The sequence below is a fragment of the Embiotoca jacksoni genome, unplaced genomic scaffold, assembly GCF_022577435.1.
Source record: "Embiotoca jacksoni isolate LCO1_2020_lvr unplaced genomic scaffold, fEmbJac1.0.p SCAF_8, whole genome shotgun sequence".
Lineage (NCBI taxonomy): Eukaryota > Metazoa > Chordata > Actinopteri > Embiotocidae > Embiotoca > Embiotoca jacksoni.
In genome coordinates, this window is record NW_027185436.1 from 13,170,159 (window position 1) to 13,185,940 (window position 15,782).

Consider the following 15,782-nt stretch of genomic DNA (forward strand, 5'->3'; position numbering starts at 1 on the left):
AAACTGAAAACTCCCAATTTGAATGAACGCAGCATTCAGTTTAATGGTGGGCGAAAGACCAAAAGATTTCCAAAGAGATCGTAAATCGGTGCAGAAATTTCTGTTTGAGTGACATAGCTTTTTATAAACGATCTTCGTTCTGCCTGCTCGCGGCGCTGATCTCGCGGGAACTGCAGGAACGCGCCAAAGTCAGAAAACAACCCGTGTCAGTGACAGCGAACAAAGTCAGAAGACAGACCTTTGAAACAACAGAAAAGTATTTTCAAATGCGGCTTTACTCGCGTCGTTCTCCAAACTGAGCGGGTGTTCGTTTTATTTCGCGGTTTTGTTGCCGGAACTGCTCGATAGACGATGGTTCTGCAGAACAGTGGACGGTACAAATTTAACCGGGGACAAAGTGGAGGAGATCAGGAAAACCAGTAAGTGGTTTACACAGATAAAATGTATAAGGTGACCGAGGGAAACAGAGAGCTTATTGTGGCTGTTTATGTGTGTTTGAACCAGGGACGATGGCTCCTCGATGTCGGCCCTCAAGCGGCTGGAGCGCAGCCAGTTCACCGACGAGATGGACACCCGCTTCGGGTTCGACAGGATGAAGGAGCCCGGGGAGAAAACAGGCTGGCTGATCAACATGCACCCTGTAAGTCTACACTGGGTGTCATGTGGATTTTCTCCAAGGGAAGAGATCTCACTAAATAGTTTTTTTTTTACTCCTCTGCTCTTCCAGACAGAGATCCTGGATGATGACAAGCGGATGATCAGTGCTGTGGATTATTATTTCATACAGGAGGATGGGAGCAGGTTCAAGGTGTGTTGGTAAAAAAAAAGATGATCAATTATTATAGATTATATCCCTGTACGTTTCCATTGCTCTAACATATCCCCCGTGATATTTACTACCTGTAGGTGGCTCTCCCCTTCAAGCCATATTTTTACCTTGCTACTAAAAAGGTGAGTGAGTGACTGAGCTGGTTGTTGTGCCATGTAAACATTTTTATTTTTTTTAAACTTAACGACAATGTTTGTTCCAGAACTGTGAGAGAGAAGTCATCTCATACTTGTCTAAGAAGTTCCAAGGAAAAGTGGCAAAGCTTGAAATTCTCCCAAAAGAGGACCTGGACCTGGTGAGAGTTTTGTTTTTAGTGTCCTTCTAAAGTATTCAAGTGAATCAAACTTTAAATAAACAAAATCAAAGTGGGAACATTTGAACACAACAACCACATTGATAAAAACACATATTATATTATTTGAGCCACAGTATACGATGGTATTGGCCACTTAGTGTTGTTGATGAGGGACGCAAGATAACATATGCACGTTATCGTTATGGGCTGACAAAAGGCTTTAAAATCTAGTATTCCCCCTGCCCCCTGTTTTTTGTTCTTCACGCAGTGGGTAATCACAATAAGAGTATGCATATTAGTATGTTCATTCTCGGACAGAAGACACCTGGTTTTCTCTTCAAGTAGGTGGAAAAAAAAAATACATGTTTATACATCAGCACTTGGCCAAAAGTGTTAAAAAATATCTGCATTTCAAATATGGGGGGGGGGGGGATCCAACTTCTTGCATTGTGTTGATGTGAAGTTCTCCAGGCACGCAAACGTGCTCACTTTGCTGACCTGTTCCTCCCCAGCCGAACCATCTCGTCGGACTGAAGAGAAGCTACATCAAATTGTCATTCAACACCGTGGACGACCTCGTCAAGGTCAAGCGAGAGATCTCTCCCGCCGTACGCAAGAACAGAGAAAGGGAACAGTCCAATGACGTCTACACCTCAATGTTATCGAGGTATCGCCAAACGATCGATCTCATCAGGTTCCTGAGGTTCACACTGATATTTCTAGTTTTTTTATGATCTGTGGGGGCCTTTGTTGGTTTTTCAGCGCCTTATCAGGGGGCAACGTGACCTCAGCAGATGAAGATGGGATGTTGAAGAGTATTTCAGATCAGTTAGACAACATTGTGGACATGAGAGAGTATGATGTGCCTTACCACGTGCGCCTGTCCATCGACCTCAAGATCCATGTGGTAAGAACAGCTTTCTGTTTTCCTCAGGTTTTAAGGAATTCTTTCAGAGACATGTGCTTGTTCTTCTAATATATGTTCTGTGTACTTCTCAGGCCCACTGGTACAACGTTCGATACAGAGGCAACGCTTACCTACCAGAGATTGTGCGAAGAGACGACCTCGTGGAGCGACCGGTATGAAGACTTTGTGTCACAACATGAGATTTGTCATTCACTCAGAAGGATTCCCTCATGTCTGAGCTTCTCCAGAAAACATGGTGTCATTCGTTTCTTCTTTCAGGACCCGGTTGTTTTGGCTTTTGACATCGAGACCACCAAACTTCCCCTGAAATTCCCAGACGCAGAGACCGATCAGATTATGATGATGTCCTACATGATAGATGGACAGGTGACTTTCATTTAGTTCATGTTGTGTTTCAGTGCTTATTGTATGTATCCCTTTTACAAACTCTTTATTTTTTTATTTTTGTTTAGGGGTTCCTAATCACAAACAGAGAGATCGTCTCTGAGAACATTGAGGATTTTGAGTTCACTCCCAAACCTGAATATGAAGGGCCTTTCACTGTTTTTAATGAGGATGATGAGGTATGTAGCGGCAGAACTGCACATATACTACATGTATAAGCGCTTTTTTTATATAGTACAATGCTGTATGTTTGTGTCAGTGTAATAAGATGCTGTAACATGACTGGTTGCAGGCAGCCCTCATTCAAAGGTGGTTTGATCACGTTCAAGAAACCAAGCCAAACGTCTTTGTAACCTACAATGGAGACTTCTTCGATTGGTGAGCTGGTGTTTTACTGTTTCTGTAAAACATCTTATTAACTTTGATTACTCTGGTGTTTTATTGTTTGTGTAAAACATCTTACTGACTTATATTACTCGTGGTCTTTACCTTTCATCTTTCTCCTCCACCTCTTTCTTGCTATTATGATTCTCTTCAGGCCGTTTGTTGAAACTCGAGCTGCCCTTCATGGACTGAGCATGTACAGGGAGATCGGTTTCCAGAAGGACGGCCAGGGAGAGTACAAGTCCAGTCAAGCCATCCACATGGACTGCTTAAGGTGTGAGCACCTCTGACACTGTTAACATGATATCAGTGTGGTACAGGTTTACTTGTAGTCAACCCAACATGCCTCTACTGTGTGTCAGGTGGGTAAAGAGGGACAGCTACTTGCCGGTGGGAAGTCACAATCTGAAGGCAGCAGCAAAGGCCAAGTTGGGCTACGACCCAGTGGAGCTGGACCCAGAGGAAATGTGCCGCATGGCAACTGAGGAGCCGCAGGTACACATGTAGAAAATAAATATTTTAGGTGTTTTAAAGGGGGAGATACGATTTTATTGACTTTTTCTTTTCTCTGTCTTTCTGCCAGACTTTAGCGACCTACTCTGTGTCAGATGCTGTTGCCACATATTACCTGTACATGAAATATGTTCACCCCTTCATCTTCGCTCTGTGCACCATCATCCCCATGGAGCCCGATGAGGTTTGTGCTGATGAGCTTGTGTTGTAAAAGAAGACTTGTATCCAAAAAAACATTGGGATAATATTTTATTTCTTTTCTTACACGTCCTATCAGGTGCTGCGTAAAGGCTCTGGGACTCTGTGTGAAGCCTTACTCATGGTGCAGGCCTTCCACGCCAACATCGTCTTCCCCAACAAGCAGGAGCAGGTCTTCAACAAGCTGACGGACGACGGCCACGTTATGGACTCTGAGACCTACGTAGGCGGCCACGTGGAGGCACTGGAGTCTGGAGTGTTTCGCAGTGACATCCCGTGCCGATTCAAAATGGTACAGCCACTTCCTCTTCTTCTTCATCATGGTTTTGTGTTTTAAATGTGAACGATTGGTTTGGTTTTTGTCAACAGAACCCGGCTGCATTTGACTTCCTGCTGCAAAGAGTTGAGAGAACGATGCGTCACGCCATCGAGGAGGAGGAGAAAATCCCTTTGGAGCAAGTCACCAACTTCAATGAGGTGTGTAGACTTTCCATTTATTACATGGTGTGCAGGGTTCAAGCTTTGAAAGTTTGAAAAATGTTTAATTTTAACTGTTATGTTTCAAGCTTAGGAACACGCATGAATTCAAATATATTCCTTGAAAATGCTTGAATTTTCTAGGATAATTTGATCATATATATAGCTGCTTGTGAAATAAACAAAGTGTCAATAGACATTGATTGCTATGGGTATAAATTAATTCCGTAAACTTTATTTGTAGTAACAGTTGAGAGTCAAGAAGGTTTTGGTGTAGCTACCGTGAAAGAGCTTGAAAAGTTCTTGAACTTAAAAAAGCTGCAAGAACCCTGGGTGTGTTTCTTTTTAGTTTTTTCAGTCTGAAGTTATGAAGTAACTGCTTTCTCAGGTCTGCGATGAAATCAAAAACAAGCTGACTTCCCTGAAGGAGGTTCCAAACAGGATCGAATGCCCCCTCATCTACCATCTGGATGTCGGGGCGATGTACCCCAATATCATTCTCACCAACCGTCTGCAGGTAAAATAGAATAATAAACAAAAATAGGATAACATAGAAATGCATGGAATTCAGTATGTTTATTCTCTATTATTGTAGCCATCCGCTACAGTTGATGAGGCCACGTGTGCTGCCTGTGACTTTAACAAGCCCGGTGCGTCCTGCCAGAGGAGGATGGCCTGGCAATGGAGAGGCGAAATCAGTAAGTCAATGTTGTATAATTGTATTTGCCTGGATATGATAAGTGTTTGTTTCACTCAGGGCCACGGTATAAAGCCACTTTTCCCACCTTTCCACGTCTCTCTGCAGTGCCTGCGGGCCGCAGTGAGTTCCACCGCATCCAGCAGCAACTTGAGTCGGAGAAGTTCCCGTCGCTGTTCCCCAACGGTCCACCTCGGGCCTTTCACACACTCAACAGGGAAGAGCAGGCCAAACACGAGAAGAAACGGCTGGCAGGTGCTTTATTTTATTTGTTTATTTATTGGCTGCTCCCTGTAGATATGTTTGTTATATGCAGTGTAAATCATTGCTTGCCCCAAGCGTAGTTGGACTTGTCTTTTCTTTGTATCAGACTACTGTAAGAAGGCCTACAAGAAGACGCACGTTACCCGGCTGGAGGAGCGAGTTACCACCATCTGTCAGAGAGAAAACTCCTTCTATGTCGACACAGTCAGAGCTTTTAGAGATCGACGTTATGAATTCAAAGGTCTTCACAAGGTATTGATATTAAAAAAAATTAACCTTTTCTGTAGCTGTTTAGTTATTTGTAATTGCATATTGTACTTGGTTTCTCTTGTTTATCATAATTATTTTCTGTAAAGATTTTCTTTATTGCTTTGTTTTTTTAAGGTGTGGAAGAAGAAACTATCATCAGCTCAGGACAGCGGAGATGCTGCTGAGGTGAAGCGCTGCAAAAACATGGAGATCCTGTACGACTCTCTTCAGCTGGCTCACAAGTGCATCCTCAACTCTTTCTACGGCTACGTTATGAGGAAAGGGTGCGAGGCGGCTCATCATTCAGTCATCAGATATCCACTTGCGCTGTTATTTGAGCTCTTAGGCCTTTTGCTGATGTGAAATGACTCGGGGCTGATGCTGTGTTTGTGTGCCCGGCAGGGCCCGCTGGTACTCCATGGAGATGGCTGGCATTGTGTGCTACACTGGCGCCAACATTATCACTCAGGCCAGAGAGCTCATCGAACAAATAGGGTGAGTGTCATAGTGATAATGTGACACCTGATTCCAGGAAGTGCCTTCTCTGTCAGATGTGACTCAGAAGAGACTGGAAGAGATCCGCCGCCGTGTTTAAGAGTGTTTTATCAGCAGATTCCTGACAACATGCGCGCTTGAATCCAGCTCCCACATCATGGTTTTTCTTTCACTGTTTTTCTGTAACCCAAGCAGTTTACTATATACATTGTATGTTGCAGGTCAGCTGTAAAAATACTTCAATAATTTTCCATCCTCACACGTTCGTCTTGTTCCTCCCTGCGACTCAGGAGGCCCCTCGAGTTGGACACTGATGGTATCTGGTGTGTCCTACCCAACACCTTCCCTGAGAACTTTGTGGTAAAGACCAGTAATGAGAAGAAGCCCAAGGTGACCATCTCCTACCCAGGGGCCATGCTGAACATCATGGTGAAGGAGGGATTCACCAACGATCAGTACCACGAGCTGGTCGACCCCGCGTCCCTCATGTACAACATCAGGGCGGAGAACAGCATCTTCTTCGAGGTGGACGGGCCGTACCTGGCAATGATCCTGCCTGCCTCGAAAGAGGAAGGCAAGAAGCTGAAGAAGAGGTTTGGCAACAGTTTTAAGTCTAACTGTTGTTGTTTGCTGTGATTAAAGATCAAACTCTATTTAATGATTTGTTGGCTCTCTTCTCTGTTGTTTTCAGGTACGCTGTGTTTAATGAGGACGGCTCTCTGGCCGAGCTGAAGGGTTTTGAAGTGAAAAGAAGAGGAGAGCTCCAGCTCATTAAGATTTTCCAGTCATCTGTGTTTGAGGCTTTTCTCAAAGGTACCACTCTGGAGGAGGTGTACGCGTCTGTGGCCAAAGTGGCAGACTACTGGCTGGATGTGCTTTACAGCAAGGTCAAGATATTTTAATATTATAATTAGTTCATAGTTACGAGGCATTTCGTATCATGTTTCCAAACTGTGTCACTGACCGTCCTTAGATTACTTTGCAACATTTTCAGAGAAATGTATTTTTTTTTTCTTTATCACAAAAGGCTGATTGATTTGTTTTGCTGGTTTTCCAGGCTGCCAACATGCCAGACGCGGAGCTGTTCGAACTGGTTTCAGAGAATCGTTCAATGTCCAGAAAGCTTGAGGACTACGGAGAGCAGAAGTCTACGTCTATCAGCACAGCTAAGAGACTGGCAGAGTTCCTGGGAGACCAGATGGTGAAAGATGCTGGTCTGAGCTGTCGCTACGTCATCTCCCGAAAACCTGAGGGTTCCCCTGTCACAGAAAGGTGGGGCAACATAAGGCTGTTTGCAACAAAACGCTACTGTCACACAGTAAACATGTTTGACGGTTTCACAAATGAAGGTGGCCCAAGGCAACAACTGGAGCCTCATTCACACCGCTGCTTAGCCATGAAATCACAATACAACTTCTTTTAATGTGTAAATGTATACTATATAAAAGCTTAAGGCTAAGGTGATACAGTATCAATTTACTAACCATAATGTGCTTTATTAGATCCAGCAGTGGGAGCAGGTTTGTAGTCTCCATTGGCTCCATCCTTTTCACTGCAGACACTTTTTTTTTTTTTTAACATTAACACTAGTTCCAATCTGTTACAGTGTCCCAGTGATGAAGATACAGCTTCATCAACTTGTCTTAATAATGTCCCAGTAGGTTACTATCGGGATGTAGATCAGCGGTTTTATCACAGGACTTCAGTATATTTGATAAATGAGATTGTTACTCATGAAACACTGATTTGACTCAGGCGTTTTGTGACCTTGTTAAGAGACAAGACGTGTTCCTGAAATGTTCCTGGTTCAGGACTTTTGCTGCACGTCGTTCTTCTCTCCATTCAAAAAAGGCATGAATGCCAAAACAAATAACAAGCAGCTGAGTTGAGAAGCACACTGCCATGATGATAGATCTGATAGATTTTTGTGGTATTATCAGCACCAAATGAAATGGCCTCAGTTTATATCCTAATGTTAAATGTCTGTAGAGAACAAACACTTTGTAATATTACTAGCAGTAAAAGCTTTGATCCTTGACACTGACTGATTTGTGTTTCCCTCCATCAGGGCCATTCCTCTGGCCATCTTCCAGGCAGAGCCTAGTGTGAAGAAACATTTCCTTCGTAAGTGGCTGAAGACGCCCAGCCTGCATGACTTGGACATCCGCTCTGTGAGTTTTCAGAACAGCATACAACAGATGGTCCAGCCCTTAGTTTCCTGTCTGAATTTGTTTGTCTGATCTTCTATCATATTTGTTTTGTTTTCGGTCTCTGCAGATCCTTGATTGGAGCTATTACATAGAGAGGTTGGGAAGTGCAATCCAGAAAATCATCACCATCCCTGCTGCTCTGCAACAGGTAAAAAAACAAAAAAAACTAATTGATCAATTATTTTCAGTAAATCACAAGTTTTTATAGACATTGAATTGCTTCTGTTCATCAAAAGGTGAAGAATCCTGTTCCCAGAGTGAGGCATCCCGACTGGCTTCATAAGAAGCTCTTGGAGAAGAATGATATCTACAAGCAGAAGAAAATTAGCGAGCTATTTACCAGTGAGGGCAAGAGACAGGTCGGTTCACCTCACCAACATATCCAATCAAACTGTCAACATTGAAAACACACTTGTGTCACCAACCACTTGTTTCTTCGCTGAATATCCTCGTCTCTCTCAGGTGGCCCGTCAGCCTCTTGAAGCAGGCCAAGCTGATGACATAGAGGACTTTGGGGTGCCAGCCAGACCCCTGCAGCCGGCCATCCTCATCTGCACCAAGCGGAAGCGCGCTTCACAGGGAGTCGACAGCCAGGTGGAGTCTCAGGACGTCGAGCTCACACAGTCCTGGAGAGAGATCCTGGGACCACCCCCACCTAAGGGAAACACACGGGTAGGAAAGCAGCAGTGTCGATGTACTAATTCAATATATGATGCATTTACAGTGCATTTGAAATGACAGATCATTGTAGACAATTTTAACTTTGTTTGAGAATTCCTTTAATATGTTTTGACTGGCACTAGTTTTAACAACTGTGTCTGCGTGCAGGAGGAGCGCCTAGTGTGGCTGCGTTACCATAAGAAAAAGTGGGAGCTGCAGATGAGGCAGAGGAAGGAGAGAAAGAAGAGAAGGAGGTTGCTGGACGGCGAAGCTCAGCCTATCGGTGGAAGAGTGGTCAGAGATGGCCCCACCACCGGCCTGGGAAGCTTCCTCCGCAGAACAGCACGCAGCATCCTAGACATGCCATGGCAAATTGTGCAGGTGGGGCAACGTCACCCCAAAGTCGTCCTCAAATCACTTATTAAACAACCAAAGAAAAAAGAAACTAACTTCATGTTGTTATGTCCTGTTTCCTCCTGCCTCTCAGATTGCAGAGACTAGTCACCCTGGTCTGTATAAGTTGTGGGCTGTGATTGGAAATGATCTCCACTGCATGAAACTCAACATCCCCCGTGTCTTCTACGTCAATCAGAAAGTCCCAAAACAGGAGGAGGGAGCCACGTACAAAAAGGCAAGCACTAAGAAAATCCAGTGAAACACACATTGTAGTCACCTTAAATGCTAAAAGCGTGAGTTGCCATAGTAACAATTGTGTGACTCCAGGTGAACCGCATGCTGCCTCGCTCCAACATGGTGTACTACCTTTACGAGTACTGTGTACCGGAGGACATGTACCAGGAGCACATCAACGAGATCAACGCAGACCTCTCTGCACCCGACATTGAAGGCGTCTATGAAACACAGGTTCTTATATATTTACCTCCAGTATTTTATTAACTTCTGTCACGGTGCTCTGTGTATGTGTGAGCCCGATGTATTATGAATGATCCCACTGTGGTGACATTGTACTAAACTAAAGTGCATAAACATGTGCAGAATGTCTGTATACAGTCATAAACAGGATTAATGTGAGCTCCTCATTGTCCTCTCAGGTCCCTTTGCTTTTTCGTGCACTGGTGCAGCTCGGATGTGTGTGTATGGTCAATAAATATGTCATGAGAGATCTGGCTGGCAGGGAGGCCGACACTTTCGATCTGGAGCATCTGGACATGAGGTCTCTGGCCCAGTTCAGCTACCTGGAGCCTGGTAAGAACAGTCTAAAACACTGTTCATGTCAAAACAGAGATCACTGTTTTGTTTGTTTTCTATACCATTAAAGTGGTCCCATCTCAAGTTGGTAAATATTTATCTAGACCAAAACAAAGGTTTTCCTGGTGAACAAGTGGGCTGTAACACAGTATTTGTGATATTCTGCACATGAACTTTGCTGTATGCAAGTTTTACATTACTGTGTTTTGTTTTTCTGCTCCGAAGGGAGTGTTCGCCACATGTACTTGTATCACCACAGTCAAGGCCACAAGGCTCTGTTTGGCCTGTTCATTCCCTCTCAGCGCAAAGCCAGCATCTTTGTCCTGGACACAGTAAGAATAATACATTCTTCCCAGCATGTAGTGTTGATCTCTGTGCACATCTTACTGGGTTTTTTTGGTTTTTTTTTTTTTTTTTTAAATCTCCCAGACAAGAAATTTGCTTTCACTTTTACCCTTGAGAATAATGCTAAAAAATTTGACTTTCAATTGTGTTTTTAGGTTCGGAGCAACCAGATGCCCAACCTGAGTAACCTCTATGCAGCTGAACGCACCGCCCTCCTGGAGAAGACCACAGAGGAGCTGCTGCCTCCAGAGAAACACCTGTTCGAGGTTCGGGCTGAAAATGACATGAAGGCTATCTCCCGCGCACTGCAACGCATTCTGCTAAACTACAAGGTAAAATACACTCTTCATACTAATATCTTGTATGAGACACTATGAATGATGTTCATGTGACTAAATTGGCAAGTGTCTGTTTACAGGAGGAGCGTCGTGGGCCCACCCTCATCGCCTTGCAGTCGAACTGGGAGTTGCGGCGATTGGCAGCAGGGATGCCAGTCCTGGAGGAGTTCCCGGTTGTTCCGGTACATGTGGTTGATGAGATCAACTACAATGTGCTGGACTGGCAACGCCACGGTGCCCGGCGCATGATCCGCCACTACCTCAACCTGGACAGCTGCCTCTCACAAGCTTTTGACATGGCCAGGTATGAACTAGAGGGACTCTTTCTTTTTTTGTATTAGCCCAAGACCTCTGCCAACCTCTTACCTACTCACTACGATAAAGTATATTTTCAGTCTGTATTTTTATATGATAAATTATGTTTCATGAAACGTGGGAATTTTTCAAACTCGTATAATGTCTCTCACTTTCAGGTATTACCACCTACCTGTGGGGAACTTGCCCCAGGATGTGTCCATCTTTGGCTCAGACTTATTCCTGGCAAGACATCTACGGAAACACAACCACCTGCTCTGGCTTTCACCCACAGCCAGGCCTGACCTCGGAGGGAAAGAGGCTGATGACAGTCGTCTGGTCATGGAGAGTGATGACAGGGGCTCTGTAGAGATCAATGCTCAAGGATGTTATTCCACAGGTACTTGAACGCCAGGAACTCACAGGAAAGAGCCATTTCTGAAGTGTCTTTCTCTGCATTCATGGATTATCATGTGTCTTCCAGTATGTGTGGAGCTGGACTTGCAGAGCCTGGCAGTGAACACCATCCTCCAGTCGCAGCATGTCAACGACATGGAGGGCGGAGCCAGTCTGGGCATCAGTTTTGATGTGATCCAGCAGGCCTCACTGGAGGAGATGATGTCAGGAAACCAGGGTGCAAGCGCTCTCGCTAGCTACGATGAGACCGCTCTCTGCTCCAACACCTTCAGGTGTGTAAAGATCTGTTGCGCATGACAGTTTAAACTGACATGCATCTGGTCTAACAGCAGAGGTGTGATGTGGTTGTGCCTCATTGCTTACAGAAGCAAGTCATGTGTTCTGTGTTGTGTGAGCAGGATCTTAAAGAGCATGGTGGTTGGATGGGTCAGGGAGATCACACAGTACCACAACGTGTACGCAGACAACCAGGTGATGCACTTCTATCGCTGGCTGCACTCTCCAAGCTCGTTGCTCTATGACCCTGCACTGCATCGCACCCTGCACAACATGATGAAGAAGGTGTTTCTGCAGTGAGTGACAAGTCCTTTGTAATGCAGAATCCTTTTTTTTTTTTTTAACTAATGGTAAAATCCTGTTTGAGACAAACTGTGTTATCCCCAGTAGAGGCAGCAGTTTGGGATTTGTTCTCCATTAATCTCAGTAGCTCTATTCCCATCAATTAGTAAAGTGCTAAAGGGGTTTTGGGAATCAGCTGTGTGTATCTGCACTCATCAAAGTACTTAAATAACATTAGTTGCAACCAAATATGATGATTAGACAATTTTCCATCTTCTGTGTATGTATCAGGACCCTGTAGATATCAAAACGCAGGAGCTCAAGTGAGGTTGAGGTAACCGAAGACATCAACTGTGCTATTCTTATTTATGTTTGGCTTTGATTTAGATTAAACTCATAATGCCTGTTAGGAAATTGTACAAGATTATATCAACTGTGATTATCAATTTTCATACATCCCCGCCTCGTGTTAAAAGTGTGACATCTACAGTATCCTGTTCCTCCATTAATTCCTCTCGTTCTATTGTCAGGTTGGTTGCAGAGTTCAAACGTCTGGGCTCCACTGTGGTGTACGGAAACTTTAACAGGATCATCCTGTGTACTAAAAAACGGAGGACAGATGATGCCATCGGCTATGTAGATTACATCACTAACAGGTCAGACATTTATACCATCCATGAATCCTTGTAAAGGCATATTTATGCTTAATTTCTGTTACTTTTTTCCCTGATTTATTATTTTACATAAATACATGGATAGAGTAAATACAAATATTGCGCGAATTTCTACATAAAATGTTCTAAAAACTACGTATTAACAGCCAGCTGAGCCAGTTAATAAGTTTTTGTATCTGTTTGTCTTCAGTGGTCTGAAGTTGGAGCCAGAACACTAAAATCAGAGAAAAACCTCATTATCCATTAGAGCAGAGATACTGTTGTGGTCTCTGTCATGGGAAGTGATATCCATAAAGCAAACCTACAAGAAGAGACCTGCTCATTACACTAATGGAAGGAATAATTACAGAAATATCTTCCTGAATTTTGGTTATTGTTTATTGGCTGCACTAAATGTTTTTCTGGTTTTCAAGGCAGCATTAGCACAGCACTTCTGAAAGTAGCTGAATCAACCGCGCAACAACGCCTCTAAATGTTTCTGAATATTTTCATCTATTTAAATGTTACTTTTTAAAGTAATTTGTAATGTTTTCATTCTTGCATGTGCCAGAAAAACGAACTATCACAACCCTAACTGTTTCTCCTCCAGCATACACTCCAGAGAAATCTTCCACTCTTTGTCCATCTCCTTCTCACGATGCTGGGAGTTCCTGCTGTGGATGGACCCGGCCAACTATGGCGGCGTGAAGGGCAAATTGCCCTCCAGTGTCTTGTATGGAGAGGTATTGTAAACTGCAACTTGCTTCTCAGTTTGTTTTCTTTAATTAAGACTTTACTAAGCTGAGTGCAATGTTCGTTTTCCTGCCCTGATTGTTGTTGTTTTTTAGGAAGGAGCCAAACGGAAGAAAACCAGACGAGGGGAGGGAGATGAGGATGGCAGTGAGGATGAAGATGAAGACGATGTTGAGGAAAATGATGGAGATGAAGAGACAGATGAAGTGGAAGAGTTGATTGAGAGCAACTGGAATATAATGCAGTATCTTCCCCAAACCGCCTCCTGCCAGAAATACTTCCTCATGATTGTCTCAGGTAAAGAAAATAAACACACACATGTTTCTTTCTTTGCTTTTCCTGCTCTAAACTCTTACACACACCTTTTCCACACCAGCCTACATTGCAGCGGTCTACCACAGCATGAAAGAGGAGCTGAGACGCAACGCTCCTGGAGCCACGCCAGTGAAGAGACGTGGAGTCAGCCAGGCTTCCCAGCAGGCAGTCGGGGATTTGAGTGCTCTTCCTGGTAAGATGCTTTTTGGAGGCTGCTTCAGATAATAAAGACTTCAGTTGGTCTGCTTGTTCCACTCACTAGAGTTACAAGAGACTAGTGTCTGTTACACCTTTACAGCTTTTAAATCTCTCCCCTACAGGAATGATCTCCTTCTCCCAGGAATATGTGTCCAGCGAGCTGACGCAAAACTTTTTCACCATCACTCAGAAGATCCAGAAAAAAGTGACTGGAACCAGGAGTGTGACTGAGACCTCAGAGATGTTCCCCATCCTGCCTGGTTCACACCTGCCACTCAACAACCCAGCACTAGAGTTTGTCAAATACGTCTGCCAGGTATAACACAAAGTACCTCATTACTAGTAGCACACGCCAAATTAAGAAATCATAGTTGATGGACAGAATAACAAAGGTGTTTGTTTTTGCTGCACTGAACAATTTTAATTTCTCACCATCTTTTCTCTCTTCAGGTTCTTTCACTCGATGCCAACATCGTGAATCAGGTGAACAAGCTGAAGAGAGACCTCCTGCGTCTTGTGGATGTTGGAGAGTTTTCAGATGAAGCCCAGTTCCGGGACCCTTGTAACTCATACATCCTGCCAGAAGTCATCTGCCACCACTGCAACTTCTGTCGTGACCTGGACCTTTGCAAAGACCCATCAGTGGCACAGGTATGAGCTGAGAGACAGTATCACCATCTGGTGCTCCTCTTCTAACAGCTTCAGGCTTATTATATTGTAATTCCATCACATTATTTTCTGCTAGAAGATGTGAGATCTCAGTGAAATTAACTGTGCTGTCTGCTCCTCAGGATGGGTCTGTCATGCCTCAGTGGTTCTGCCCCAACTGCCAGGCACAGTATGAGACTGACTCTATTGAGATGGCTCTGGTAGAGGCTCTGCAAAAGAAACTGATGAGCTACACACTGCAGGACCTGGTGAGTAAAACAGTGCTCACATAATCTCAGAAGATGAAACCACCTGACAAAATTAGACCCTTAAGCAGTGAAACATAATGGAGCAGAAAATGCCCTACTATCACTAAATTTGAGACCGTTTCAAGTTAGGTATGCTGACAACTGATCAGCATCTGCAAATTAACCTATAAAATGTGCTCAGAATGGGGTTATGCAGGCCTATTTAAATAGTGGCCCACAGACCTGAAACAGCCTTTTTCAATTTTGACTTCAAGTCAGGCTGAACCATAGACATGTAAAAATGTAAGCAGGTTGTAGTGTGCATCCTGAGACATCGTGATCTATTTGGGTAACCTTGGTGACAGCGTAGCATGGAGATGGGGAGGATCAGGCAAACCCCATTTATGTCAGTCTGTGTCATTCTCTCACGTTCCTCCTGAAGCTGCCTCAGCTTAAAGCTCTGTGTTTGATTTTAGGTGTGCACCAAATGTAAAGGAGTGAAGGAAGCCAACATGCCGCTCTACTGCAGATGTGCGGGAGACTTTGACCTCACTTTCTTAGAAAAGGTTGCTATTCTAAAACGTATCATTCATTTTAATGATAAAAAGCATATGGTTATTCAGATATGACAGCTGTTTATTTTTCTTAATTTTTTTCCATCAATAGAGCTTCTCAGAGCAGATCACGGTGTTTCGGAACATAGCGTCCCACTACAACATGAGCTTCCTGGAGGAGACCATTGACTGGCTGCTTGTTATGAATCCTCAGATCAGCCAGAGCGCTCACTAAAGGTCCGACACTTCTTCAGCTTCATCTGTGACGACTGGAAATTATGGGAAATACTTAACGCTGAAACTTTCACGTCACCTGTCGATGCATCAGCCTTGATGTCTCTTTCTGTGTAATCAGGACACGGTTGGAAAAGAAATATGTTCACTGTAGATAGGTTTGAACTCATGATTATGCCACTTTACAATTACGGTATGTATGTGTATGAATTGCAGATTTTCCCTGTGAATAAATATTTTTCCAAGTGTTTGACTTGCCTGTTTCTTATTTACTGGTTGATAGTTTCACTCATTGCTCCACTTTGGACTCTAGTTGTGAGACAAATGAAAACATCCTGAATGCCATATTCTGAGGTCTTTCACTAATCAGTAGTCACCTTATCTGAGTTCCCTCCTCACTGGGCTGCTGATGTGGGTGCTGCGGCTTGTGCAGCT

General features: G+C 43.9%; 1 protein-coding gene across 1 annotated transcript; it reads left to right on the forward strand.

Moving 5' to 3' along the window:
• The first annotated feature begins 238 nt into the window (after positions 1-238).
• Positions 239-15,595, forward strand: pole (polymerase (DNA directed), epsilon). Its single transcript, XM_069139102.1, has 48 exons — positions 239-419; positions 505-640; positions 728-808; positions 907-951; positions 1,032-1,124; positions 1,637-1,791; positions 1,887-2,031; positions 2,124-2,204; positions 2,311-2,418; positions 2,505-2,615; positions 2,729-2,814; positions 2,975-3,094; positions 3,183-3,315; positions 3,404-3,517; positions 3,611-3,823; positions 3,901-4,008; positions 4,397-4,525; positions 4,604-4,706; positions 4,814-4,960; positions 5,076-5,221; positions 5,354-5,502; positions 5,621-5,713; positions 6,004-6,306; positions 6,405-6,600; positions 6,771-6,985; positions 7,782-7,884; positions 7,991-8,071; positions 8,160-8,282; positions 8,386-8,595; positions 8,752-8,964; positions 9,071-9,214; positions 9,307-9,447; positions 9,636-9,789; positions 10,018-10,124; positions 10,293-10,469; positions 10,556-10,779; positions 10,949-11,169; positions 11,254-11,458; positions 11,585-11,758; positions 12,275-12,400; positions 13,008-13,140; positions 13,246-13,447; positions 13,527-13,658; positions 13,786-13,979; positions 14,114-14,314; positions 14,455-14,580; positions 15,036-15,125; positions 15,226-15,595. The coding sequence occupies exons 1-48, from the start codon at positions 352-354 to the stop codon at positions 15,346-15,348; spliced, it is 6,882 nt and encodes a 2,293-aa protein (XP_068995203.1). The 5' UTR covers positions 239-351; the 3' UTR covers positions 15,349-15,595.
• The last annotated feature ends 187 nt before the right edge of the window (positions 15,596-15,782 follow it).